This window comes from Lithobates pipiens, unplaced genomic scaffold, assembly GCF_037356315.1.
Source record: "Lithobates pipiens isolate NorthernLeopardFrog02 unplaced genomic scaffold, aLitPip1_a1.2 Scaffold_30, whole genome shotgun sequence".
NCBI lineage: Eukaryota > Metazoa > Chordata > Amphibia > Anura > Ranidae > Lithobates > Lithobates pipiens.
Genome location: NW_027507791.1, coordinates 65,701,000 through 65,727,945, shown reverse-complemented (window position 1 = coordinate 65,727,945; position 26,946 = coordinate 65,701,000). Strand labels below are relative to the sequence as shown.

At 44.8% G+C, this 26,946-nt stretch overlaps 1 protein-coding gene across 4 annotated transcripts in view; it reads left to right on the top strand.

The window, feature by feature from the left end:
* SYT16 (synaptotagmin 16) overlaps nt 1-26,946 on the top strand; it is a 189,629-nt gene that overhangs the window by 143,643 nt on the left and 19,040 nt on the right. For all 4 annotated transcript variants that reach the window (XM_077464371.1, XM_077464372.1, XM_077464369.1 and 1 more), the window contains one exon: nt 758-947. In XM_077464371.1, coding sequence (XP_077320497.1) covers nt 758-947 — 190 coding nt within the window. The remainder of the gene's footprint in view (nt 1-757; nt 948-26,946) is intronic.

Genomic DNA, 26,946 nt, shown 5'->3' with positions numbered 1-26,946 from the left:
GCCCCTCCATTCATAAAGGGGTTTTCATTGATGGAAGCTATAATATGGCTTCTATAAAGGGAGGAGGGGGCAGAAAGGGCAGGCATAGTCCGCACTTGATTAGTGGCTGTGAGAGATTCTGGCCGTGAGAGGTCCTGGCCGTGAGAGGTCCTGGCCGAGAGAGGTCCTGGCCGAGAGAGGTCCTGGCCGTGAGGGGTTCTGGCCGTGAGGGGTTCTGGCCATGAGGGGTTCTGGCCGTGAGAGTTTTTGGCCATGAGGGGTCCTGGCCGTGAGGGTTCCTGGCCGTGAGGGATTCTGGCCGTGAGGGGTCCTGGCCGTGAGAGGTCCTGGCCGTGAGAGGTCCTGGCCGTGAGAGGTCCTGGCCGTGAGGGGTTCTGGCCGTGAGGGGTTCTGGCCGTGAGGGGTTCTGGCCGTGAGAGGTCTTGGCCGTGAGAGTTTGTGGCCGTGAGGGGTTCTGGCCGTGAGAGTTTCTGGCCGTGAGGGGTCCTGGCCGTGAGAGGTCCTGGCCGTGAGGGGTCCTGGCCGTGAGGGGTCCTGGCCGTGAGAGGTTCTGGCCGTGAGAGGTCCTGGCCGTGAGAGGTTCTGGCCGTGAGAGGTCCTGGCCGTGAGAGGTCCTGGCAGCAGATTTCAACAAAAGAGCAGCCAGCAGCAGAAGGGATACTTCTCATTGATCATCACTATGGAACATATTATTGCTACATGACTAAATAGTACTGATAATAGTGTCTAACCAATATATTGTGCTGTATTTCCACAGAGAGGCGATTCCCAGTTAAGTTTTTCTGCAGTCTCGCCCACTGATAGCGCTTTGTCCTCACAATCTCTGTCGCATGGCGGGGTGCCGGAACTTCTGGTGGGGCTGTCATATAATGCTACCACAGGACGCCTTTCTGTGCAAATGATCAAAGGAAGCCATTTTCGTAACCTCGCCATCAATAGGCCACCCGGTGAGTAAACGCTTTGTAAATATCAATATTTAATGTAAGCGAGAGTGTTTCAAAGGTTCTTGTGTGGGATTTAAAAGGATAATAAGATCATAGAGGCACAGTCATATTTCTGTTATGTTAGAAAATCCCTTAAAGCCAAACTGCCAGCAAATGGCTAATTGCAGTTTTTGAGGGATTTGTCATTTTGTGTAGCCAGCCCTAAGATATACACTCTGCCACACAACGCAACAAGGTTGATGACCTGACTTGACAATAATAAGCACAAAGCCAACCTTCACACAATATAGCAACTACACTATATTGTTAAAAGTATTGGGACGCCTGCCTTTACACGCACGTGAACTTTAATGGCATCCCAGTCTTAGTCCATAGGGTTCAATATTGAGTTGGCACATCCTTTGCAGCTATAACAGTTTAAACTCTTCTGGGAAGGCTGTCCACAAGGTTTAGGAGTGTGTCTATGGGAATGTTTGACCATTCTTCCAGAAGTGCATTTGTGAGGTCAGGCACTGATGTTGGACGAGAAGGCCTGGCTTGCAGTCTCCAATCTAATTTATCCCAAAGGTGTTCTATCGGGTTGTGATCAGGGCTCTGTGCAGGCCAGTCAAGTTCCTCTACCCCAAACTCGCTCATCCATGCCTTTATGGACCTTGCTTTGTGCACTGGTCCAAATCATTTGGTGGAGGAGGGATTATGGTGTGGGGTCGTTTTTCAGGGTTGGGCCTGGCCCCCTAGTTCCAGTGAAGGGAACTCTTAAGGTGTTTCATGCTCCCAACTTCATGGGAACAGCTTGGGGTGGGCCCCTTCCTGTTCCAACATGACTGTGCATCAGTGCACAAAGCAAGGTCCATAAAGACATGAATGAGCGAGTTTGGGGTGGAGAAACTTGACTGGCCTGCACTTCAACCAGATAGAACACCTTTGGAATGAATTAGAGTGGAGATTACGAGACGGGTCTTCTCGTCCAACATGAGTGCCTGATTTTAAAAATGCACTTCTGGAAGAATGGTCAAACATTCCCATAGAGGGGCTGAGGTCTCTGAGAAGGTCGAGACCAGTAAAAGAGGACCCATCTTAATCTGTGGCTTTTTTTCGGGGTGGAGCTATACATGACTATAATGTTGCACCTTAAAGTGACTCTCTTACTAGATAGAGTTTAAAGGTTTAAAATAAAGCCACCCGTAAATGAAATAATTCATACTTGGCTATTTGGTCTCAGTTTGTGTGCAATGGTTCCATCTACCAACTGTTCAGGACACACTAGTGATGTAGCTGCAAGTGGAAGGAACCACAAAATGCAACAGGGGCCCAGACATCTGAATAATCTTGAAGATTTTTCAACCAGCTTGGGTCAAAAGGTGCAAAAGGTCGGTGATGTGAGCAAGAGTATAGGTAAGTGTAGGGAAACTGCCCTGTGCTGTTGCATCCCTAATAAAATGTATTGAATTTGATGCTATTCTATAACCAGCCTGAGCTCTTGTTTGCATTTTTCTAGGCTCTGCTGGTTCTCCTGACTTCAGTGTGATAATAGTTCCTGCCAGTTACTGTGAAGGAGGTTCCAGTAATCAGTTTGGGAAGGGCAATCACTGAATGATGATAATATATAATACAGTATAGTTATCACCCAATCATTGCATGTGGTCCTTGTTTAGAGGCATGGTTTGGGAAGATGATACATTTTGGGTACCCTTTCCAATGTGTTTTTCCCTCCTGGGCTTTTGCCTGGAGAATATGTCTGCATAAAGTAACTTCTATTTGGGCCTCAGTCTGGGGAAGGTGCTGGAGGACTTAAAGCATTTGTTAACCCCCAAAAATTTTTAAAACCTGATCCTGTTCTTTTAAACCATGTTATACAGCACAGAACTTGTCCTGTGTAATTTGGCCCCCTGTATACCCTAAAAAACCTGGCTGATCCTCCCTGGCTATACCCTCCCCCCTGTAAACAGACCACGATAATCATGGCTGCTGAGCCCCTGATATTGTGGTCTATTTGCGTGATTCTATCAGCCGCAGCTCTCCTGTTTGCAGCTCTCCTGTCTGCAGCTCTTCCTGTGTCCTCTGTCTTCCTTCCCCGTCCCCTCCCTGCTCGTAGTTGCGCCACACCCCCCCCTCTCCTGCTCCTCTCTTATCTGACCTGATAATACATATTCTTACCCCCTCTGTAGCATTAGAACATCTGTCCGTGTGCCTGTGTAATGTAAAAACTCAGCCAATTTGTACCTGTATAAACGGCTCCAGCCGCTCAGCTGATTGTCAGCTCTCTCTCTCTTCTCTCACCCCCTCCTCCACTTGCTGATGTCAGCAGGACGGCTTGGCCCCGCCCACTTCAGATCTGAGTTGGAGAAACAAAGGAGCTGACATGTCAGCTGAGCGCTCGGAGTGCAGCTTATACAGGTACAAATCGGCAGTTTTTTTACATTACACAGACACGGAGACAAATGTTCTTATGATACAGAGGGGATAATGCCGTGTACACACGAACGGTTTTCCCGTCGGAATAAACTCTGAAGGTTTCTCCGACGGAGTTGCGCTGAAACTGTCTTGTGTGCACACGATCACACCAAAGTCCGGTCGTCAAGAACGCCGTGATGTACAACACTTACAACGGGACTAGAAAAAGGAAGTTCAATAGCCAGTAGCCAATAGCTTCCGTCTCGTATTTGCTTCAGAGGAAGCGTCATTTTTGGTCCTTTGGAACAGCACAGAGATGAGCATTTTTTCTGATAGGAATTGGTTCAGTCGGCAATATTTAAAACATGTTCTATTTCTAAGTCTGTCAGAATTTTCGGGAAAAAAAATTAGGCCTACACACGACCGGAATATATGATGAAAAGATTCCGTCTGACTTTTTCTGTCGGACATTGTGTATACGGGACATAAGAGTTAGCACAGTGGGTTAACAACCACTTTAAGCAGTCTCCTGGGGTAGATATCTAGCAGTAGCTGTATTTACATAGATTATTCTTGCGGAATTGTGTTGCATAGTATTGGGTAGAAGCTACTGTTGGCCAATGTAAGAAGAATTAATTGGCCACTAATTAAGGTATCTTTGACGGCTATCGAATGGTCAACAGCCAAATTTATGGTAGAGATCCACTGCAACTTAAGAGACTATGATGGCTCTTACAGGGTCAGAGAGCTGTCTGGTGGCTCTCACAGGGCCAACAAATACCTAAACATGGTCTCTTAAAGGGCCTAGCATTACGGTTACCAAAACCCCCATTCTATTTTTGTGCTATTTTGGTTATCCTACATCCCTAAGCCCTCTCTCCCACAAAGGACTTCAGTAATAAAAGGTAAAAAGACTAAAGTAATTGGCACCCAACGTTATTTTCTTCCCACCATACACCAAAAACCCTGGAACGAAAATTTTCACCTGCCACAGTACTTAGGGAATCATTCTACACCACCTCAAGTGGAGGTTGGCACCCAACATGGTACCCAATGGTTGGCACTCAGCCTGGGACTTGGCAAAATAGCAACTGGCAGAACATAAATCTTGGTACTGTCGGGAAGTATTTTCTGTGGACTGTCATAGTGAAAAAAACTCAAGAAGGGACTGTCACAGAAGAAGTTTTAAGTGTTCTTTTTACAGGTTGGCCCAATTTAAAAACATTTTCATCTAGCAACATAGTTACTTCAAAATGGTGTGAAGCTAGGGGGCATTCTTGAGACAAATGGGATGGAAGAAACAAAAAGTTGAATCTATTCTGCAGCATGTAAAAGGGGCCATTTGTTTGTCCCATGTAGGGGAGAACACCTTTTCTGTTAGCTTTGAAACATGAAACATTATGAAAGCACCACTCCAATTATCGAATATCATGTAAACCCTGACCCCCCCCCCCCCCCCCCCCAAAAAAAAAAAAACACTTTTGGTTGTAGAAAAGAAACTCCTCTCAAATACAAAAAAATGACTTATGGTCAGGTGACCATTCTCTGTTCCTTTTTCTCTCCCCTTTTGTCTCTGGCGATGGATAGGGAGCAGCCAATGTCTATGCATTACTAAACATGTATCTAAGAAGGTGACTTTGCCACCATTATTATTCATTAATTGCTTTAGCCACATAATTAAGTCACCCAAATAGAATTTGGATCTACAGAGGGTGTGAACTCAACAGGGGAGAAAAATGGCTGTGTGATGCTGGAGGTCCATGGCCGATATACTAGAACCTTACAAAGAAGAAATCTTTCTGTGGATTCCATATCGGAACATACTCTTCTAGCGCAGATGAGTATCACATTTTAAACAACTGGGGTTCTGCTTTAAGGATTGATTTTAGGCCAATCCCCCGAGCTTCTGTTTGCAATTTTATAGCATTAATAAGTGAAGTCAATTTTGATTTGTCTTGCTGCTTAAAGCCGAACTACACTGCATCTGAGCACCACAAACCAAAAACACTATTTAATTAGTTATTAATATTTAAGGCATTTCTGCCCATCTTAATTAAGGGAAGATGATTCATGTAGCATTTACTTCCTGGAATCCATTTGCCCTTAGCCCAGGCATGCAGGTGTTTCGTCACATTCGGTGACCCATCACATTTTGCTACGGAAGTGAGGTTCCGATGAGAAATTTCGCACAGCACATGCATAACTTGCCCATATGATTCATCAGATTAAGCGACCCGTCAGAATGTGTAACGGAAGTGACCTTTAGTCGTCGCCATCTTGCTACACCTCGCACTGCTCTACAGCAGGGATACACTGAGAAGGGGGAAAGTAGACATCTTGTTACACTCACTGGAGGTTTCCATTTTACACTTATTTTTACCAGTAAAGTGAGTTCATATAGTGAAATACAGTACTTAGAACTCCGTCTGACTGGTTAGATGTTGAATTTTAAAAGCAGCGGCAAGTCTAGTCACCTCACTGATGCTGATGTGACACAGGTTCGCTGCTTTTAAAATTTAACATCAGCAAACCTGTGAGGTGACCAGACTTGCTGCTGCTTTTAAAATTCAACATCTAACCATTCAGACGGAGTTCTAAGTACTGTATTTCAATATATAAACTCACTGTTAAAAAGAAGTATAAAATGCACAACTCCGATGGGTGTAACAAGATGTCCGCTTTCCCCTTCTCTGTGTATGCTTACTGTAGAGAAGTGCAAGGTGTAGCAAGATGATGGCGGCGATGGAACATCACCTCTGTTACACGTTCTGACGGGTCAGGGAATTCGGCGCAACTCCAGCAGGTAGCCAAATATGATTGGTCACCATATGTGATGAAAACTCCTCCCCTCATGAAGATTCCTGGGATGTATGACATCATTTGCCTAGGCCCGGAAACCAGGAAGTAACTGAAGAAATGTAAAAAAAAAAAGTTTAAAACGAGTAAATATGATATACTTTCCTATCTATTAACTAATGCTAGCAGCATAAGGATTAAAAATAGTCAATGCTGATTAAGAGAGTGAAGGAGTGAAGTTCCACTTTAGATCTCGGAAACCTGTGCCAACAAGCTAAAGGATTATTACAGTAGAAATTTTTGTAAAAAAGGTCAAGGGCACATAAAAATGAAGGACATGTACAGTCTCCTGCTATAGTTTATGAGACTAAAGGGCTTTGTGTTCACTCCATGAATGAATTCATGCCATAGCAAATATTGCTACCATAATACTTCAGGGTCTGCTTTTATAAAGGGAGATTGCAGGCACATTTCTTTGGCAGGCACATTATCTGAAAAAAAATGCTATATGTTTAGAATGCTTTTGTCTGTATGGTGTTATGTAATACTGTACATGGACCAGTCAACAACATCCCTCCACTTAGCTAAGGGTGTCCTTGTTAATGTTTTTGAGCTGTATGCAGTCCTTTTTACTAATTATGAAACCAAACTCTAATATTTTAACATAAGAAAGTATCACGGTGTTATACAGAAACAGGCACAGTAGGGATGAGCTTCGAGTTCGAGCCAAACTCATGTTCAACTCGAACATTGCCTGTTCACCTGTTTGCTGAACAGCGAACAATTTGGGGTGTTCGCGGCAAATTCGAAAAGCCACGGAACACCCTGTAAAAGTCCATGGTAGAAATCTAAAGTGCCAATTTTAAAGGCTTATATGCAAGTTATTGTCATAAAAGTGTTTGGGGACCTGGGTCCTGCCCCAGGGTACATGTATCAATGCAAATTTTTTAAAAAAACTGACGTTTTTTCAGGAGCAGTGATTTTAATAATGCTTAAAGTGAAACAATAAAAGTGTAATATTCCTTTAAATTTCGTACCTGGGGGGTGTCTATAGTATGCCTGTGAAGGGGCGCATGTTTCCCGTGCTTGGAACTGTCCCTGCACAAAGTGTCATTTCTGCAGGAAAAAGCTCCCCGTAATACAGAGAACAGTCATTGAAAGTCATTGAAAAAAAAAATTAAGGGGAACCCGCGTCAAATTTAAAAGAAAAATGACGTGGGGTTCCCCCCAAATATCCATACCAGACCCTTCAGGTCTGGTATGGATTTTAAGGGCAGCTCCACGCCAAATTAACCACTTTCAGACCGGACCATTTTGCTGGTAAATGACCAGAGGTCTTTTTACAATTTGGCACTGCGCTGCTTTAACTGGTAATTGCGCGGTCATGCAATGTTGTACCCAAACAAAATTTGCGTCCTTTTCTTCCCACAAATAGAGCTTTCTTTTGATGGTATTTGATTGCCTCTGCGATTTTTATTTTTTGCGATATAAACGTAAAAAGACCGCAAATTTTGAAAAAAAATGATATTTTCTACTTTTTGTTATTAGAAAAATCCAATAAACTCAATTTTAGTCATACATTTAGGCCAAAATGTATTCAGCCACATGTCTTTGGTAAAAAAAAAGTCAATAATTGTATATTTATTGGTTTGCGCAAAAGTTGTCACATCTACAAACTAAGGTACGTTTTCTGGAATTTACGCAGCTTTTAGTTTACGACTGCCGATCTCATTTCTTGAGGTGCTAAAAGGGCAGGGCCGTACAAAACCCCCCCCCAAATGACCCCATTTTGGAAAGTAGACCCCCTAAGGAAATTGATAAGTGGCATGTTGAGCCCATTGAATATTTTATTTTTTTGCCTCAAGCGATTGAATAATGACAATAAAAATTTTTTTTTTTTTTTTTACACAAAGTTGTCACTAAATGATATATTGCTCACACATGCTATGGGCATATGTGAAATGACACCCCAAAATAAATTCTGCTGCTTCTCCTGAGTATGGGGATACCACATATGTGGGACTTTTTGGGAGCCTAGCCGCGTACGTGGCCCCGAAAACCAAGCACCGCCTTCAGGCTTTCTAAGGGCGTAAATTTTTGATTTCACTTCTCACTACCTATTACAGTTTTGAAGGCCATAAAATGCCAAGATGGCACAAAACCCCCACAAATGACCCCATTTTAGAAAGTAGACACCCCAAGCTATTTGCTGAGAGGCATTTTGAGTCCATGGAATATTTTATATTTTGCCACAAGTTGCGGGAAAATTACAAACTTTATTTTTTTGTTATTTTTTTTTCACAAAGTTGTCACTAAATGATATATTGCTCACACATGCTATGGGCATATGTGAAATGACACCCCAAAATAAATTCTGCTGCTTCTCCTGAGTACGGGGATACCACATATGTGGGACTTTTTGGGAGCCTAGCCGCGTACGGGGCCCCGAAAACCAAGCACCGCCTTCAGGCTTTCTAAGGGCGTAAATATTTGACTTCACTCCTCACTACCTATTACAGTTTTGAAGGCCATAAAATGCCAAGATGGCACAAAACCCCCACAAATGACCCCATTTTAGAAAGTAGACACCCCAAGCTATTTGCTGAGAGGCATGTTGAGTCCATGGAATATTTTATATTTTGCCACAAGTTGCGGGAAAATTACAAACTTTTTTTTTTTTTTTTTTCACAAAGTTGTCACTAAATGATATATTGCTCACGCATGCCATGGGCATATGTGAAATGACACCCCAAAATAAATTCTGCTGCTTCTCCTGAGTACGGGAATACCACATATGTGGGACTTTTTGGGAGCCTAGCTGCGTACGGGGCCCCGAACCCAAGCACCGCCTTCAGGCTTTCTAAGGGCGTTACAGTTTTGAAGGCCATAAAATGCCAAGATGGCACAAACCCCCCCCAAATGACCCCATTTTGGAAAGTAGACACCCCTAAATTTAGGGGTACACTAGTGAGACTAGGTAATAAATGGCGGGTGCCCTGAAACTATAAAAAAATAACTAACCAACCAGCGTCACCTGTAACAGTTATATGGTGATCACTGGTGAAAGGGTTAACTAGGGGGCAATCAGGGGGCTTTATGCGGTAGTATATGGGGGTCCCTGGCGCTATAAAAAGCTGCGGCGAACCTAAATACCTACCTGCCTAACTAGCGTCACCTGTGACACTAATACAGCGATCAGAAAAACGATCGCTTATTAGGCTGGGTTCACACTGGAGCGATGCGGGAACGCCACGAATCCGCGGCGGGTTCCCGCATCACATGCCTCCCGGCGGCAGTTCACACTGCCCTATGCGAACTGCTGGGAGTGTCAGTGAAATGTTAATGACACCCCCAGATCAGTTCGCATATCGCAGTGCGATCTGCAAACTCGGATCGCATGGTGTGAACACCCATGCGATCAGATTCTGCTGCGGGCCAAAAAAAGGGTCCCGTGCGAATTTGCGGCCGGTGCGGCGGGTGCGATGCGAATTCAGCCATACTATCTGTATGGCTGAACTCGAATCGCACAGAGATCGGATGTGATTTGCACTGCAGTGCGGTGCGAATCACATTCGTTCTCATAAACCGCTGCAATGTGAACCCAGCCTTAGTGACACTGGCGACGGGGGGTGATCATGGGGTTAAACCTTTATTGGGGGGGTTAGGGGGGTACATTAGAACTAAAGGGGGCTAACCCTAACTGCCCTAACAGTTATTACAGTCACAAATGACACCAATGCAAAAAAAATAAAAAATAAAATAAAAAATGACATTGGTGTCACTGTGACTGGGGGGCAGGGGTAATTGGGGGGGTGATCGGGGGGGTGTGAGTGTGCCTGGCATGTTCTACTGTGTAGTGTCGTGTTGGTGCAACTCACCGATCCTCTCTCCTCGGTGTCGGAACGAAAAATACCGACACGGAGGAGAGATTACATCACTTCCTCTCCTGTGTTTACATTACAGGAGAGGAAGTGATGTGACGAAGGATTTCTATTCGTCGGGAGCGATCGCGAGGGGGTGGCCATGAATGAATGGCCGTCCCCTCATCCGGGATCGCTCCCGAACGAATACCGACCGCCGCAGGCACCGGGCGGGGGCCCGATCGGGCCCCCGACCGGCGGGAAGGCAAGGACGTACATGTAAGCCCTTATGCCTGCCCGTGCCATTCTGTCGACGTACATCGTCGTGCGGCGGTCGGGAAGTGGTTAAAAAAAAAATGACATGGAGTTCCCAGCAAAAATCCATACCAGACCCTTTATCCAAGCACGCAACCTAGCAGGCCTCAGGAAAAGAGGGGGGGCGAGAGAGCGCCCCCCCCTCCTGTACCGTACCAGGTCACATGCCCTCAACATTGGGTTGATGCTTTGGGGGACATGGTGCTTTGAGGGGTCACAGACCCCCAAAGCATCCTCCCAATGTTGAGGGCATGTGGCCTGGTACGGTCGGGGGGGCGCTCTCTCGTCCCCCCCTCTTTCCTGCGTCCTGCCAGGTTGCGTGCTCGGATAAAGCATCGGGTATGGATCTTTGGGGGAACTGCTCGGCATTTTTTTTAAATTTGGCGTGGAGTTTCCCTTAAAATCCATACCAGACCCGATGTCAGCTGAGCACTCGGAGTGCAGCTTATACAGGTACAAATCAGCAGTTTTTTTACATTACACAGACACAGGGACAAATGTTCTTATGATACAGAGGGGATAATACTGTGTACACACGACCGGTTTTCCAGTCGGAATAAACTCTGAAGGTTTCTCCGACGGAGTTGCGCTGAAACTGTCTTATGTACACACGATCACACCAAAGTCCGGTCGTCAAGAACGCCGTGATGTACAACACTTACAACGGGACTAGAAAAGGGAAGTTCAATAGCCAGTAGCCAATAGCTTCCGTCTCATATTTGCAGGTGACCAGACTTGCCGCTGCTTTTAAAATTCAACATCTAACCATTCAGACGGAGTTCTAAGTACTGTATTTCAATATATAAACTCACTGTTAAAAAGAAGTATAAAATGCACAACTCCGATGGGTGTAACAAGATGTCCGCTTTCCCCTTCTCTGTGTATGCTTACTGTAGAGAAGTGCAAGGTGTAGCAAGATGATGGCGGCGATGGAACATCACCTCTGTTACACATTCTGACGGGTCAGGGAATTCGGCGCACTCCAGCAGGTAGCCAAATATGATTGGTCGCCATATGTGATGAAAACTCCTCCCCTCATGAAGATTCCTGGGATGTATGACATCATTTGCCTAGGCCCGGAAACCAGGAAGTAACTGAAGAAATGTAAAAAAAAAAAGTTTAAAACGAGTAAATATGATATACTTTCCTATCTATTAACTAATGCTAGCAGCATAAGGATTAAAAATAGTCAATACTGATTAAGAGAGTGAAGGAGTGAAGTTCCACTTTAACCACTTCAGATCCGCGCTATTGCCAAATGACGGCATTAGCGCGGACCTACATTTTCAGGACTACGTCTATTGACGTCGTCCTGGTTACGAGCGGCCTGCGCGCCCCCTGAGGGGCGCGCGCGGCGCGCTCTGTGATCGGCGAGTCCGTGAGACTCGCCTGATCACCGATCCGTGTAAGGGGTCGATCCCGACCCCTTATCACGTGATCAGCTGTCAGCCAATGACAGCTGATCATGTGATAGAACGGAGCCGGTAATCGGCTATTATTCCTCCTCGCGCTGACAGCGCGAGGAGAGAAAAAAAAAGCCGATCACCGGCGGCCGTGATCGGGACATCAGTCCCGATCACGGCCATCAATACAAGGGACCACCTGCCACCTGCCTGTGCCCACCTGCCTCCCGCAGTGCCATCCTGAAGTAAAATAAAAGAAAAAGTAAGTGCCCCCCGTCAGTGCCCCCTGTCAGTGCCCATAGTGCCCACAGTGCCACCCACAGTGCCACCCACAGTGCCACCCACAGTGCCACCCCACAGTGCCACCCACAGTGCCACCCAATCTGCCTCAAAGGTGCTGCACCCCAGTGCCGCCCATCAGTGCCCAGCAGTGCCGCCCATCAGTGCCCAGCAGTGCCGCCCATCAGTGCCCAGCAGTGCCGCCCATCAGTGCCCAGCAGTGCCACCTATCAGAGCCACCTATCAGTGCCACCTATCAGTGCCCATCAGTCCCATCTATCTGTGGTACCTATCAGTGCCCATCCGTGCCACCCATCCGTGCCACTTATCCGTGCCACCCATCCGTGCCATCTTATCTGTGCCCATCTTTGCCCATCAGTGCCGCCTTATCTGTGCCCATCGGTGCCGCCTTATCTGTGCCTATTAGTGCCGCCTTAACTATGCCTATCAGTGCCCACCAGTGCAGCCCATCAGTGCCCACCAATGCAGCCCATCAGTGCCCACCAATGCAGCCCATCAGTGCCCACCAATGCAGCCTATCAGTGCCGCCTAATCAGCGCACTTCAATGAAGGAGAAAAATGACCCGTTTGCAAAATTTTATAACAAACTATTAAAACATGATTTTTTTTTTTTTTTTTTTGCATCTTTTTTTGTTTGTTTAGCAAAAAATAAAACTCCGAGCTGTAACTAAATACCACCAAAAGAAAGCTCTATTTGTGGGAAAAAAATGATAAAAATTTCATTTGGGTACAGTGTTGTATGCCCGCGCAATTGTCACTCAAAGTGCATCAGCGCTGAAAGCTGAAAATTGGTCTGGGACTGAGGGGGGTTTAAGTGCCCAGTAAGCAAGTGGTTAAAGAACTCGGAAACCTGTGCCAACAAGCTAAAGGATTATTACAGTAGAAATTTTTGTAAAAAAGGTCAAGGGCACATAAAAATGAAGGACATGTACAGTCTCCTGCTATAGTTTATGAGACTAAAGGGCTTTGTGTTCACTCCATGAATGAATTCATGCCATAGCAAATATTGCTACCATAATACTTCAGGGTCTGCTTTTATAAAGGGAGATTGCAGGCACATTTCTTTGGCAGGCACATTATCTGAAATAAAATGCTATATGTTTAGAATGCTTTTGTCTGTATGGTGTTATGTAATACTGTACATGGACCAGTCAACAACATCCCTCCACTTAGCTAAGGGTGTCCTTGTTAATGTTATTGAGCTGTATGCAGTCCTTTTTACTAATTATGAAACCAAACTCTAATATTTTAACATAAGAAAGTATCACGGTGTTATACAGAAACAGGCACAGTAGGGATGAGCTTCGAGTTTGAGTCAAACTCATGTTCAACTCGAACATTGCCTGTTCACCTGCTCGCTGAACAGCAAACAATTTGGGGTGTTCGCGGCAAATTCGAAAAGCCACAGAACACCCTGTAAAAGTCCATGGTAGAAATCTTAAGTGCCAATTTTAAAGGCTTATATGCAAGTTATTGTCATAAAAGTGTTTGGGGACCTGGGTCCTGCCCCAGGGTACATGTATCAATGCAATTTTTTTTTTTTTAAACTGACGTTTTTTCAGGAGCAGTGATTTTAATAATGCTTAAAGTGAAACAATAAAAGTGTAATATTCCTTTAAATTTCGTACGTCTATAGTATGCCTGTGAAGGGGCGCATGTTACCCGTGCTTAGAACTGTCCCTGCACAAAGTGTCATTTCTGCAGGAAAAAAAGTCATTTAAAATCACTTGCGGCTATAATGAATTGTCAGCTCCCCGTAATACAGAGAACAGTCATTGAAAGTTGTTGAAAAAAAAAAAATGAAGGGGAACCCGAGTCAAATTTAAAAGAAAAATGACATGGGGTTCCCCCCAAATATCCATACCAGACCCTTCAGGTCTGGTATGGATTTTAAGGGCAGCTCGCCGGCAAATAAAAAAAAAATGGCATGGAGTTCCCAGCAAAAATCCATACCAGACCCTTTATCCAAGCACGCAACCTAGCAGGCCACAGGAAAAGAGGGGGGGCGAGAGAGCGCCCCCCCTCCTGTACCGTACCAGGTCACATGCCCTCAACATTGGGAGGATGCTTTGGGGGACATGGTGCTTTGAGGGGTCACAGACCCCCAAAGCATCCTCCCAATGTTGAGGGCATGTGGCCTGGTATGGTTGGGGGGGCGCTCTCTCGTCCCCCCTCTTTTCCTGCGTCCTGCCAGGTTGCGTGCTTGGATAAAGCGTTGGGTATGGATGTTTGGGGGAACTCCTCGGCATTTTTTTAAAATTTGGCGTGGAGTTTCCCTTAAAATCCATACCAGACCCGAGGGTCTGGTATGGATATTTAGGGGGAACCCCACTGCATTTTTTTTTTTAAAATTTGAGGCGGGTTCCCCTTAATATCCATACCAGACCTGAAGGGCCTAGTAATTGAATTTGGGGGGAACCTCACGCTTTTTTTTTTTCAACGACTTTCAATGACTGTTCTCTGTATTACGGAGCCGACAATTCATTATAGCCGCGAGTGCTTTTAAATTACTTTTTTCCTGCAGAAATTACACTTTGTGTAGGGACAGTTCTAAGCACGGGAAACATGTGCCCCTTTACAGGCATACTATAGACACCCCCCAGGTACGAAATTTAAAAGAATATTACACTTTTAATGTTTCACTTTAAGCATTATTAAAATCACTGCTCCTGAAAAAAATGCAGTTTTTAAAACTTTTTTTTTGCATTGATAATTGTCCCCTGGGGCAGGACCCAGGTCCCCAAACACTTTTTAGGACAATAACTTGCATATAAGCATTGACAATTAGCACTTTTGCTTTTGAACGTTCGAGTCCCATAGACTTTAATAGGGTTCTAAAGTTCACACGAAGTTTAGGTCTGTTTACAGGTTCTGGTGCGAACCGAAGGGGGGGTGTCGGTTCATCCTTAACGGACAGTAGGACAAGTATATTTATTATACATATTTGAACATATGGGTTGGTAGATTGGGCCAGTATACATACACTATATTACCGAAAGTATTGTGATGCCTGCCTTTACATGCACATGAACTTTAATGATAATCCCAGTCTTAGCCCGTAGGGTTCAATATTGAGTTGGCCCACCCTTTGCAGCTATAACAGCTTCAACTCTTCTGGGAAGGCTGTCCACAAGGATTAGGAGTGTGTCTATGGGAATGTTTGACCATTCTTCCAGAAGCGCATTTGTGAGGTCAGGCACTGATGTTGACCGAGAAGGCCTGGCTCGCAGTCTCCGCTCTAATTCATCACAAATGTGTTCTATCAGGTTGAGGTCAGGACTCTGCGCAGGTCAGTCAAGTTCTTCAACCCCAAACTTGCTCATCCATGTCTTTATGGATCTTGCTTTGTGCACTGTTCCAAATCATTTGGTGGACGGGGGGAGTATGGTGTGGGGTTGCCTTTTAGGGGTTGGGCTTGGCCCCTTAGTTCCAGTGAAGGGAACTCTTAAGGTGCCAGCATACCAAGACATTTTGGACAATTTCATGCTCTCAACTTTGCAGGAGCAGTTTGGGAATGTCCCCTTCCTGTTCCAACATGACTGCGCACCAGTGCACAAAGCAAGGTCCATAAAGACATGGATGAGAGAGTTGAGTTTGGGGTGGAAGAACTTGACTGGCCTGCACAGAGTCCTGATAGAACACCTTTGGGATAAATTAGATTCGAGACTGCGAGACAGGCCTTCCGCTTAGGATCCATTAAGGTGAAAAAACATGAGGGTTTACAACCTCTTTAACTACTGAACCACAAGTGAGAGTTTCACAGACACACATGGACTAAGAGCTAACGCCTAATGTCTGAACCTACCTTAAAGAAGAACATTATTAAAATAGTTGGAAAGTACTTAGCAACAGGTAACTGCTGAGGCAATAAACACTTTGGTCAGTAGTGTATAATGTACAGCAGTGGGTACTTTATGTACAACACAATATATAGAGTTCAGCAGTCAGCAGCAGTGTACCTTATATTGCTGGTCAGCAGGAGGAATAGATGACTGGTCTCTGTTGTCAATGGTCAGGGGGAGGAAAAATGTCTGCCCTCAGTGGTTAGGTAGAGGAAAAATGCCCAGTGTTGTTGGTCAGATTGAGGAAACCAGGCCAGTGTTGGTTGTCAGTAGGAGAAAAAATGTCTTCCCTTAGTGAGTGGTTAGGTAGAGGAACAAATTGCCCCAGTTTGAGAAAAGAGGGGGCACTGGTGCTCTGTTGGGTAAAAGTTTGAATATTGGTGCTCTGTGGAGGCAAAAGAAGGGGCCCAATAATCTGAGGGTAAAGGAGCACACTATGCTCTATAAGGGAGAGGAGGACACTGATTCTCAGCAGGGGGAGAGGAGGAGCACTAGTGCTCTGTGGAGGATGGGGGGCACCAATGTTCTGCTTGTTGAGGCTAGTGTGGTGTCAGTGGGGGCAATTGGTGTTCAGTGGATTTACCTACCTGTGCTTGGTGTGCGTCCTGTGCCACTGCCGCACTCTGTGGGAACCAATACTGGTACAAAGTCTTCTGGTACTCAAGGCAAAGGTGCCCTTTTCCTCTGAAAGTGTGACTGAATTACATGTATGTAGCGCTACCCCCACAGGAGCCGCTTGGGTACATTGCTCATTCCCTTGGCCCTAGGCAGATTCTTACTCCTGCTGCTACCAGATGGACCCTTAGTCCTAGAATGCAGCTTCTGTAGGCTTAGTTGGAGCCCTGTATGTGGGTGCATGAAGAAGTTCACTTTAGGATGGGATGGGAGGTCAGTATGGAAGTTCACTTTAAAATATGAAGTCAATGGGAAAGTTTCATATAGAAAAGGTAGAACTTAGTCAATCTACAGCTTACAACAATAGATGACAGCAACAATATTTAAAGTGGAGCTCCACCCTAAAGTGGAACTTCCGCTCATTGGAGCCCTCCCCCCCTTCGCTGCCACAATTGGCACCTTTCAGGGGGGAGGGGGGTGCAGATACCTGTATAATACAGGTATCTGCACCCACTTCCAGGCAGAGATAGCCGCATATTCTGCGGGTATTTACGCTACTTCCTGTGGGGCCCCCGCTGTCTGCTGGGAAACACACGGATCCCAGAGACAGCAGGGACCATACTTATTGCGCAGCACGACTCGCGCATGCGCAGTAGGGAACTGATTCCCATATCGAAGATGGCGGCGGCAGCACCCGAGAGCCGATCAAGAGATCGGCTTCGGGTGCCGACATCGCAGGCGCGCTGGACGGGTAAGTGTCCTTATTTTAAAAGTCAGCAGCTGCAATATTTGTAGCTGCTGACTTTTAAAAACAAAAAACGGCAGAACTCCCGCTTTAACTCTGATCAAAGACAGCATCCAGAAATGACTATGGCCAAAGTAGACCTGCAAAGCAGCAAGGTCTAGTTATGAGTAGCAGTGAAGTGTTGGTCGGTGACCTTCCCACCCAGTTCTCCTGCAGCAGTCCAGGAGGGATGCAGTTTGTTATGTGGCAGGGGGGCCCTTAAATGGTGATGCAGCTTTGGCGGTCTGCAAACTGGCACTCTTCACAGTGGCTCCAGATGATGAATCTCCCCAGAATGGTCTCCTTGGCTCAGTGCTTGGCACAACACTCTGCTTCTTGGCTCTTCAGTAGCTCTATTTAATACAGCTTGACCCAGCCTGGTACAGACAGCACAGTTTGAAACGGTCTCACACACACACACTGCTTCTGGGTGGCACATTTCTGCCTGACTACCCAACTCCTTCCGAGGCATTTCCTTTTATTATGTCCCTTCCCTTGGCTGATGCTTGTGGGCTTCGTAGTTGTAACTTCAGCAATACATGACCTCATCTCCCAGAATGCTCTGAGTTTTTGTATACAGACTATGGTGAGGCAAAGTGCTGAATCCTGCCATCTTGTGGGCAAATAGAGTTCTGCATCTCAGTAACTATGCACAGTGTTACATGTATTTAAACTCCAGCAACAAAGCTTAAAGTGACCCTGTCAAGACTCCAGAAGCTATATAAATCTACTTACAAAGTAATAGGTGGTGCAGCCTATTTGTAAATGTTGTGCTTGTGGCATTCTGCAAACAGAAACGTCATTCTTCACTTGCTCCCGAAACTCTGCACTCCAGCATCATGCTAGAGCATCGCTCCCCATCTCTAATGTCACCTTAACAGCAACCAGAGAAGCCTTATGTGATGTGCAAAACATTCTTTGGTGGTCACGTGAGTTTGCTTTAGCCAATGGCAAAAGTCTTCAACACTCCCAGAAGTGTTGGAGAAAGTGTGAAATAGCAGTACTGTTTGCAGCTTACCAGTAGCACAGCATTTTAAAAGAGAGGTTGCCACAATAAGTGCATTGTAGGTAGAGATATATATATATATATATATATATATATATATATAGTATTTTGATATTAATATTCCGGGGGCAGTGACAGGGTCTCTTTAACCTCTGCCTGCTGATGTAACACATATATGAGGCAACAGGGTAGATGGGCCTTAGCACCTAACCATCTCATATGTAGGTCAGAGGTTCTCTGCTGAAAGTGTGCTCGCTGCACGCACCATTTACCGAGCTGTCACTGACAACTTCTGGTCTCTGTTTGCAATTGGAAGCCAAACCAGCTGCTGCTGACAAGGCTCGTGCTTCTAATCACACTGAAAGAATGAATGTTAAACAATTAAAGGTCCAGTTTGCTTCTGGCCCATTCACATTCTTTTCACTCAAGCTCTGATGAAGGGGGTGTTTTTGTACCCCCAAAATGCGTTCAATACTCTTTGGATTGTCCTCCTGACTTTTATTGTTTTAAAGTTTTATTTGGACCTCTTTGCAGTGGTGCGGCACTTTGATTTGCATCTTTTTTTATTTAATACAGGGCACAGCCCAGCCACCCTATATGTAGAAGTGCAAGCATGATCCATTTAAACTTGAGAAGGAAGGCTTTGGCATCTTCATCATGGGTGCCAGAGGACCTTGTTCTGGTACTGCAATAAAAATGGATCTGATAAAAAAAAAGTAAAACCTAAATTCAGTTCTAAACATCATAATGTTTATTGTAGGAAACAAATAGTTTTTTCTGCAGATGTACGCTTGGCATGAAAATGCAGTTAAATGCAACTCCTTGGAAGCATGAACAACAAAGAAGCATGCATGGAAGAGTGCATGTATTTTTGACTTTGCTGTGTACACTTTCTATTTTCCCAGTGTCGTGCAGCACTCAAACAAAGGCTGGGAATTTCCAGAGTCATAACATCACCCATAGGCTCCTATGGTCCAGCCATTGTCGACACTCCCTCCTCTCCCCTGCAGCAGTCACGCACTGACACCAGTGAGACAGAGCTGCAGAATCACATGACCGGACCAGACTGAAAAAAGGTAAGTATACAGATCATTTTTTACACAAGGAAGGCAGTAAAGGTAAGAAGAGTGGGAGGGAACATTTATAGGAATAGTTAGTGTAAGGTTTGAATTCCACTTTAATGCCTGGCACTTTCTTATATCTGCCTTGTGCAAGTGGGTCTGAACACCTGCTTAAGCCATTATGAAGGGTTCCCACTCTACTCATTTGATATTTTATTTTATATGAATATGGTAGGAGGAGGAGATGAGATACAAAAGTGAGAAGTAACACCAAAACCCCTATGTGGACAGAATCAAAGTCGGGACTGATTGCTTGGAGATCTCACTATGGGATCAAGACATAAGAGTCCAGGGACTGTATCAGCCCAACTGTTCTTTACCTATAATATTGCTTGGACTTCTGCTCTGGGAGATTTACCCCCCTTCATGACCAGATCATTTTTTGCGATATGGCATTGTGTTACCTTAACTGAAAATTGATGTCCTTTTTTAGAGCTTTCTTTTGGTGATATTTGATCATCTGTGCGGTTTTAATTTTTTGCGCTATAAACAAAAAAAGACTGCCAATTTTGGGGAAAAAAACAATATTTTTTGCTTTCTGCTATAAAGCACATCCAATAAAAATGTTTTAAAAATCTAATTTCTTCATCAATTTAGGCCAATATGTATTCTGCTACATATTTTTTGGTAAAAAAAAATCCCAATAAGCGTATATTGATTGGTTTGCGCAAAAGTTATAGCATCTACAAACTATGGGATATTTTCATGGAATTTTTACTTCTTTATTTTTTTACTAGTAATGGTGGCCATCAGTAACTTCTAGCAGGACTGCAACATTGCGATGGACAAATCCGATACCAAGTGAGACTTTTGACACTTATTTTGAGGTCCAGTGACACCAATACAATGATCAGTGCTAAAAAAATATGCACTGTCAATGTACTGATGCCACTGGCAGGGAAGGGGTTAACATCAGGGGCAATCAAAGGGTTAAATGTGTTCCTATGTGTTCCTAGGGAGTGTTTCTTAACTGTGGGGGGGGGGTGCTTTAACTGTGGGAAGGCAGAGATCCGTGTTCCTGCTTAACAGAAACACAGGATCTCTGTCTTCCCTACTAACAGAACGGGATCTGGCTTGTTTACATAGGCAGACCGCCGTTCTGCCTCTCTCGGGAACGATTTTTGGGTGCTGGTGGACACTGGGCCTGCCGGACCCGCTGATTGGCACTGGCTGTGTCTAATCGGACCTGAAAGTGCAGATACTCTTTGGCATAAGGATGGGGGGGGGGGGGGCTGGGGGGGGTGGGGTTGTCTAAACCTTCCGGATCTGAAGTCCAAGCAATCTTTTAATTATATACATGATTCCACTGGCAGCCTCATAGAGTTGAATTGGTGTGTATTTGGCCCCAAAATATGGTAATGATGGAATTAAATCTGGTCTACCAACTTTTATCAACATTACATCAGCTACTAGAATACCTATTTAAGATGAAAAATCACAGGTCTCACAGGATGTGAGTCAGGAAGTGTTTTCACACCCTATGCAACACAATTTCTGCCAGAAAGAGTGCAAAATTACACATCGCACTAAAATAGATAAGATAAACAAAAAGACGTAAAACAGGAGCCGAGAGAACTAAGGACAGCATGTGCCATATCCCTGCTTTCTTAAAGCTCAACTCCGGAAATTGTCTCTTGTTAGAGACTTGCCACACAAATTTGTTACAAAATTGGAAAAATGTCAACTAGAACTTGTGCTTCAAGTGCTCTGCAAGTGTACAACTTGCCAGCAAAAATGTGCAGCAATTTAACAGACGTACAATTCAACACTGCCACAAATTTTTGGCAAGTTATCCTTGCTATCCGAGGAGTAAGGTGCTGTCCCGGCCAAGAGGGTAGGAGTTAATGCCTTTACATATTCTTTGGTCTTTTTGGTGGTTTCTGCTCTGGGTCCGGCCCACTTATACTGTGACATATAAATTGGGTCAGTGGCACGGCACTAGGAGTCCTCTGTGGAGAGCCCTCTGGACTGGGGGGAGGGGGGGGAATTGCAGAGAGAGAACTCAAAGGTTGAGATGGAGGACAAGACGCGGACGAGCAGAGGTATGTCGATCATCATTACATATACTGTATGTTAAGTCATCTGAACTTGGGGTTCACCCTGAAGATACCAGCACTGATCTGTGCCTTGGAAGGACTTGTACCTAATAGGAGATGCCTGTAAAGGACTCATCTGTGTTTGGACCACAATCCTTAAGATTGGAGACCTGCCTCATGGTTGAGTCTTCCCGAGAGAAGCCTCAGCTTTGTCCCAAGGCATTGATGAAGACAGCACAAAACAAAGCTACCCCATGTGTGCAGTAGAGTGATCCTGTAACAAGGGCCTAATGTAGCTCAGAAGAACCCACCCGGGGGTAGGCCTCCTGTGTGACCCTCACTTGGAGCCCAAAAAGTTAATAGGGAGCATAGAAGACAAACAACTACCACCCTGCCCCTCTTACAAGCATATATAGCAGGTGGATAAATTGGGTGGATGTGGAGAGAGCCCGTGTCTCCTTAAAGGGTTTGTAAAGGTTCCGGGTTTTAAGAAAACAAAAAAAATACTTACCTCCTCTGTGCAGTTGGTTTTGCTATTGTGGGGTCCCTCAGAAGTGCTCCTGGCTCCACCTATTCTTGAAAGCCCCATCAGAGAAGTGCTCTTGTTCATGGACACCCATGCGGGAGCGACCCCATGTCCTGCTTTTGCATCTATTGACACAGAAAACAGGACTTGGCCGAGTCATTGGATTTGATTGACAGCAGCGGGAGCCAATGGCTGTGCTGCTATCAATCTATCCAATCGGGACACGAGACACCGGCCGGAGCTGGTGTGCTCATTCACCTCGTGGGAAACACAGGGCTCAGGTAAGTATAACAGGGGCTCGAGGGGGCTGCTGAGTGACAGAAGGTTTTTCACCTAATGCATAGAATGCATTAAGGTGAAAAGACACGAGTTTTTACAACCCCTTTAAAGGCACAGGGACACATGATGCCCAGCAAGTGCACAGTGGCAGCTGACAGCATCCAATGTGCCCCCCACGCCAAATAAGCAAAAACAACCCTACAAATTCATCCCTCAATGCAATAGATGATGAGATTTGTGCTTGGTTTGCACACCCTATACAAGAAATAGGGGGTTACTCTACCTGCTATTTTTTTTTTCCTACAGAGAATGCACTTAGCAGAAGTGCATCAGGGTCAGAGAAATAAGCCAAAGGCTATAGAAAGCCACCAGCTGATTCAGCCCATCAGACTTCATCTCTAAAATGTAAGGACCAGTTCACACTGAGGCGACAATCGCTTTGACTTTGGAGCACTTGTCACATCAAAAGTCAAACCCCATTCTGTGCAATGGAACCGTTCTAATCAGTGCGACTTGAGTCCCTCTGATTTAGAAAGATTCCTGCACTACTTTTGGTCTGACTTTGGTAAAACTTGCATTGACTTCTGTAACAGAATTTGCATGCAAGTTGTGTCAAAGTCCTGCTGGGGTCTGGCCTAAATTAAGCCAAAAACATTGTATTTTTCTAGTTTTGGATAGAAAACAGAAAGGTTAGAACCTCTGTCAAATTTGTATTGTTTAACTGTGTTTGTGCTGGGGAGAGTCACTTTCTGATTGATCATTGTCAAGGGGGCTCAAAGTGAGGAAAAAATTCAACATTTTTGAGTTGGAGACATTTTGTAATTGGGACTCTTGTTCCAGTGACAACTGACTAAGGGCTCATTCACACTTGTGGCTATTATTGTTGGACGGAAAAGAAGAATGATCCTCATGACTAAGCTCCAAGGGGTGGAGTGAAACGCATTTATGGAGTGGCCTAACAGGAGCCCAGGTTGAGGTTGTCTCTCTTACTACTACCATAGAACTCCATTGATGTGTAGCACCAGGAATCTTTCTTCTTTTCCTTCCAGTGACTACAGGAGCTGGGACAAGCTCCATCCCTTGCTGGCACTCCTGCAGTGGATGCGGCATCACCCACACTACACAAAGATCGAGCCTGAGCAGCACACTAATAAACCGTGGGTCACAGTGGCTATTATTGTTGCTCCTTTGATAAGTGATCCATGATGGATTGCTTGTCAGAGGGCATTTGACAGGTAGTCAGGGGGTGATATATTGCCTCCTCAATTCCTATTTTAACTCTCAAAATGCTGACCTACTGCGCAGCAAATGTGTACTGTGGCAAAGCCCTGTTCTGCTGAATCATCTCCTGCTCTATCCAATTCTTAGAAAAAGATTTGACCTTTCAACATATTAGAACTAAAATATCCCCTTTCAGTGGACTGAGCTGTTAAATTATTCTGGTCAACACTAAGCCCCCGTACACACGGTCGGACATTTTGACGGAAAATGTCCATTCGGACCATGTTGTCGGATAATCCAACCGCGTGTGGGCTCCATCTGACTTTTTCCGTCGGAATGTTCAACTAACAAAGTATCAGAGCTGGATCTAAAATTTTCCGACAACATTATCCGATGCGCGTCAATTCCCATCGTGTGTAGCCTAGTCCGACAGACAAAGTGCCACGAATACTCAGAATGAATTCTGAGACGGACGCGCTCGGTCAGGTAAAACTATCGTTCGTACTCGATATAGCACATTCGTCACTCTGCAATGTTTAAAATTCTTTAATGCAGTGCATTCTCTTTTCCTTTATAATGCTACAAGAATTAAGTTGTTTTGCTGCTAATATTCACACACACTTCTCCCAAACGTATTTCTTTATTCTTTTTCCTGATTTTATGAATACAATATTTTAATTTTGTGGTTGGTTTTTTAATCAAGATCTCTTTTTTTGACATTTTGCTAATCTTCGTAATTTTTTCGGTGGGTTTTGTGTGTCAACTTACCACAACACCATTATTATCTTTTTATTTTATTGTTTTACTTTTTAATCTCTAGGAGGTTGTTTGGTGTTGGTGTCCCTTGTTTTAATTTGACTTTTTTATTTTTGAAATGTACCTGCCTACTCACAAATAAACTGTCCTTTTTGAAGTAAAATACATAGGCAAGTTTTTCTTGAACTTGTTTGTACACACTCATGTCTGCTTTGTAAGTTCCTGTGTTCTGTATGTTATGCTTTGATACATGCCTGTTTACACACAAACGGCAAGTTATATTAATGTTACCAAAAATGGGGTCAAGCCAGGAAGGCCAGCTTCAAGGGCTGTCAGGTTGGCATTTTCTGGCAAGTCTGCATCAGACTCAACTGAGGCCACATAGTTCGGTGAGTGGTTCTTCAAAAAATTGTGCAGAATGCAGCACGAAAGCACAATATGATTGAGTTTATATTCCGCCATGTGGATTGGAGTCAAAAATAGTCAGAACCAGCTGGCCACTATCCCAAAAGTGTTCTCCACTACTCTTCTGGCTCTGGCCAGCTGGAAATTAAAGACCCTCTGGTCCGGGGTGAGGGTCCTCATCAGGAAAGGCCGCATCAGATGGTTTCCCAGAGAAAACGCTTCATCCGCGACGAAGACAAAAGGGAGTCCTTCCACATTCTCCTCTGGAGGTGGCAAGCTCAGACTGTCAGTCTGGAGACGCTAGTAGAACTCTGTCTGCGCGATCACTTCACCATACGACATCCGGGCATTTTTCCCTATGTCCACATACAGGAACTCGTAGGTATCTGACACCACCACCAACATCACTATACTATTATACCCCTTGTAATTATAATAGTAGGACACCGTGTTTGGGGATGGGATGATGCGGACGTGTTTCCCATCAATTGCACCACCACAATTGGGAAAGTCCCAACGGGTGGCAAAGTGGGAGGCCACTGTCTGCCAATCCTGTGGCGTTGAAGGAAACTGTGGAGTCAAACAAGAAAAAAAAATTGTCATTTTGCACAACAACATTGCAAGCAGATTAGACACAAGCATTTTTGGCCAAGATCAGTATAACATTTTTGGAAATGAATATTTAAAGCCAAAAGTATAAGGTCCCCTTATCAGATTCCTCACCCCCCCCCCCCCAATCTGATGCCCCATTGCAAAAAATTAGGGGGGGGGATGTTTTGGACAGGTAACCCTCTCCACTTCATTGAGAGCTGAATGTATAAATAATGTGTGATACTTTGGCTAGCCCTGCCTTACATACACTATTGGTAGCCCACCGGACAGGTAAGAAGTGTCATAATACAAAAAAAAAAATAATAATGAACAAATGGAAGCACATTTTTATACTCTATTACCTATCAAGATAATAATAGGATAAAAAAAATTAAACAGTAGCAGTTGAAAGTATTGAGGCAGGCCCTTGCACTACATGCTTTGGTGAATTCATCCATAAAGCTGACCACAAAAGAGGTAGGTATAGTGTGTATTGGGTTTGGCAAAGTCAGCAGATAGAGGATTGCTATCAGCTGACCTAGCAGTTGGGGGAGGGGGGTTCCTATTGAGTTTGGACCACCAAAAAACCCATCTGGCACTCTGCATGAATTTAAGCACACACATAGCATTTGTACACATTTTAGGGGGTGTTTAAAGGAAAGCAATACTATGGAGCTGACAAAATACATTGCTAAGTGACTAGGCTATAGATTTATGGGCCCAGAAGAGCATGCTGGGGAGGTTAGTGAAGGCAAATATGCATGAAGGACAAAAAAGGAACTTGAAAAGCTTCCATCATGCATGAGGACAAAGGGGCACAGCATATCAATTACAGCATATTACAATCGTGGTAATTAGGGAATGAGGAAATAAATACAATACATTAGCAAACATTAAATACATGAATGTGATAGTCCTTCTGCAGGACCTGTATGATGGCAGAGCAGGTGTCTGGAATAATGATCCCCAGAGCCTGGGGGGAGATGCCCGTAGAGAACTTGAGGTCCTGAAGACTTCTCCCTGTCACCAAGTACCACAATGTAGCGATGAGCCTCTGCTCTGGAGTGATGGCTTGCCGCACGCAGGTATCCTGCCTGCTGATATAAGGGGACAGCAAAGCCAGCAGACGGTGAAAAACGGGGTCCGTCATCCGGAGATGATTCTAGAAATCATCAGGATTATTCTCCCGGATCTCACGAAGCAAAGGCATTTGCGAGAGTTGGTCACGCTGGAGCAACCAATTCTTATTCCATGAACTCCTCCTCGCCCTGTTCATGGACTGGGCTTGTGTCAAAGCTAAAAGCCCAACACCAAGCCCCTGCACAGCATGAACTCTACGACGAGTACGTACACGAAACATGGATTCAAAACGGTCAGCTGGTCAGAACGGACAACAGAAAGCACCAATAAACAGCAAGGCCTGAAAGAACGAACTGAAAACCAGAAACGAGTGGACAATAAGCACTGAAGATCAAAGCGTAGTATACCAAGATATAGTCCGCAATGACCAACAAATGCGAACTGACTACACGCACTGATAAGCAGATATGCACCCACAAGCACCAACTGAAGAGCAGTAACGATCTGAAGCACAAATCTGAAAAGCGCGAATCGTCTCTAGCCAAACTTCTACTAACACGCGATAAACACGAGATCAGCAGAAGGAGCCCAAAGGGTGCCGCACGTGGTGCTGAACTTCCCTTTTCTAGTCCCGTCATACGCGGTTTGCGCACTGCGTTCTTGTCAACCGGA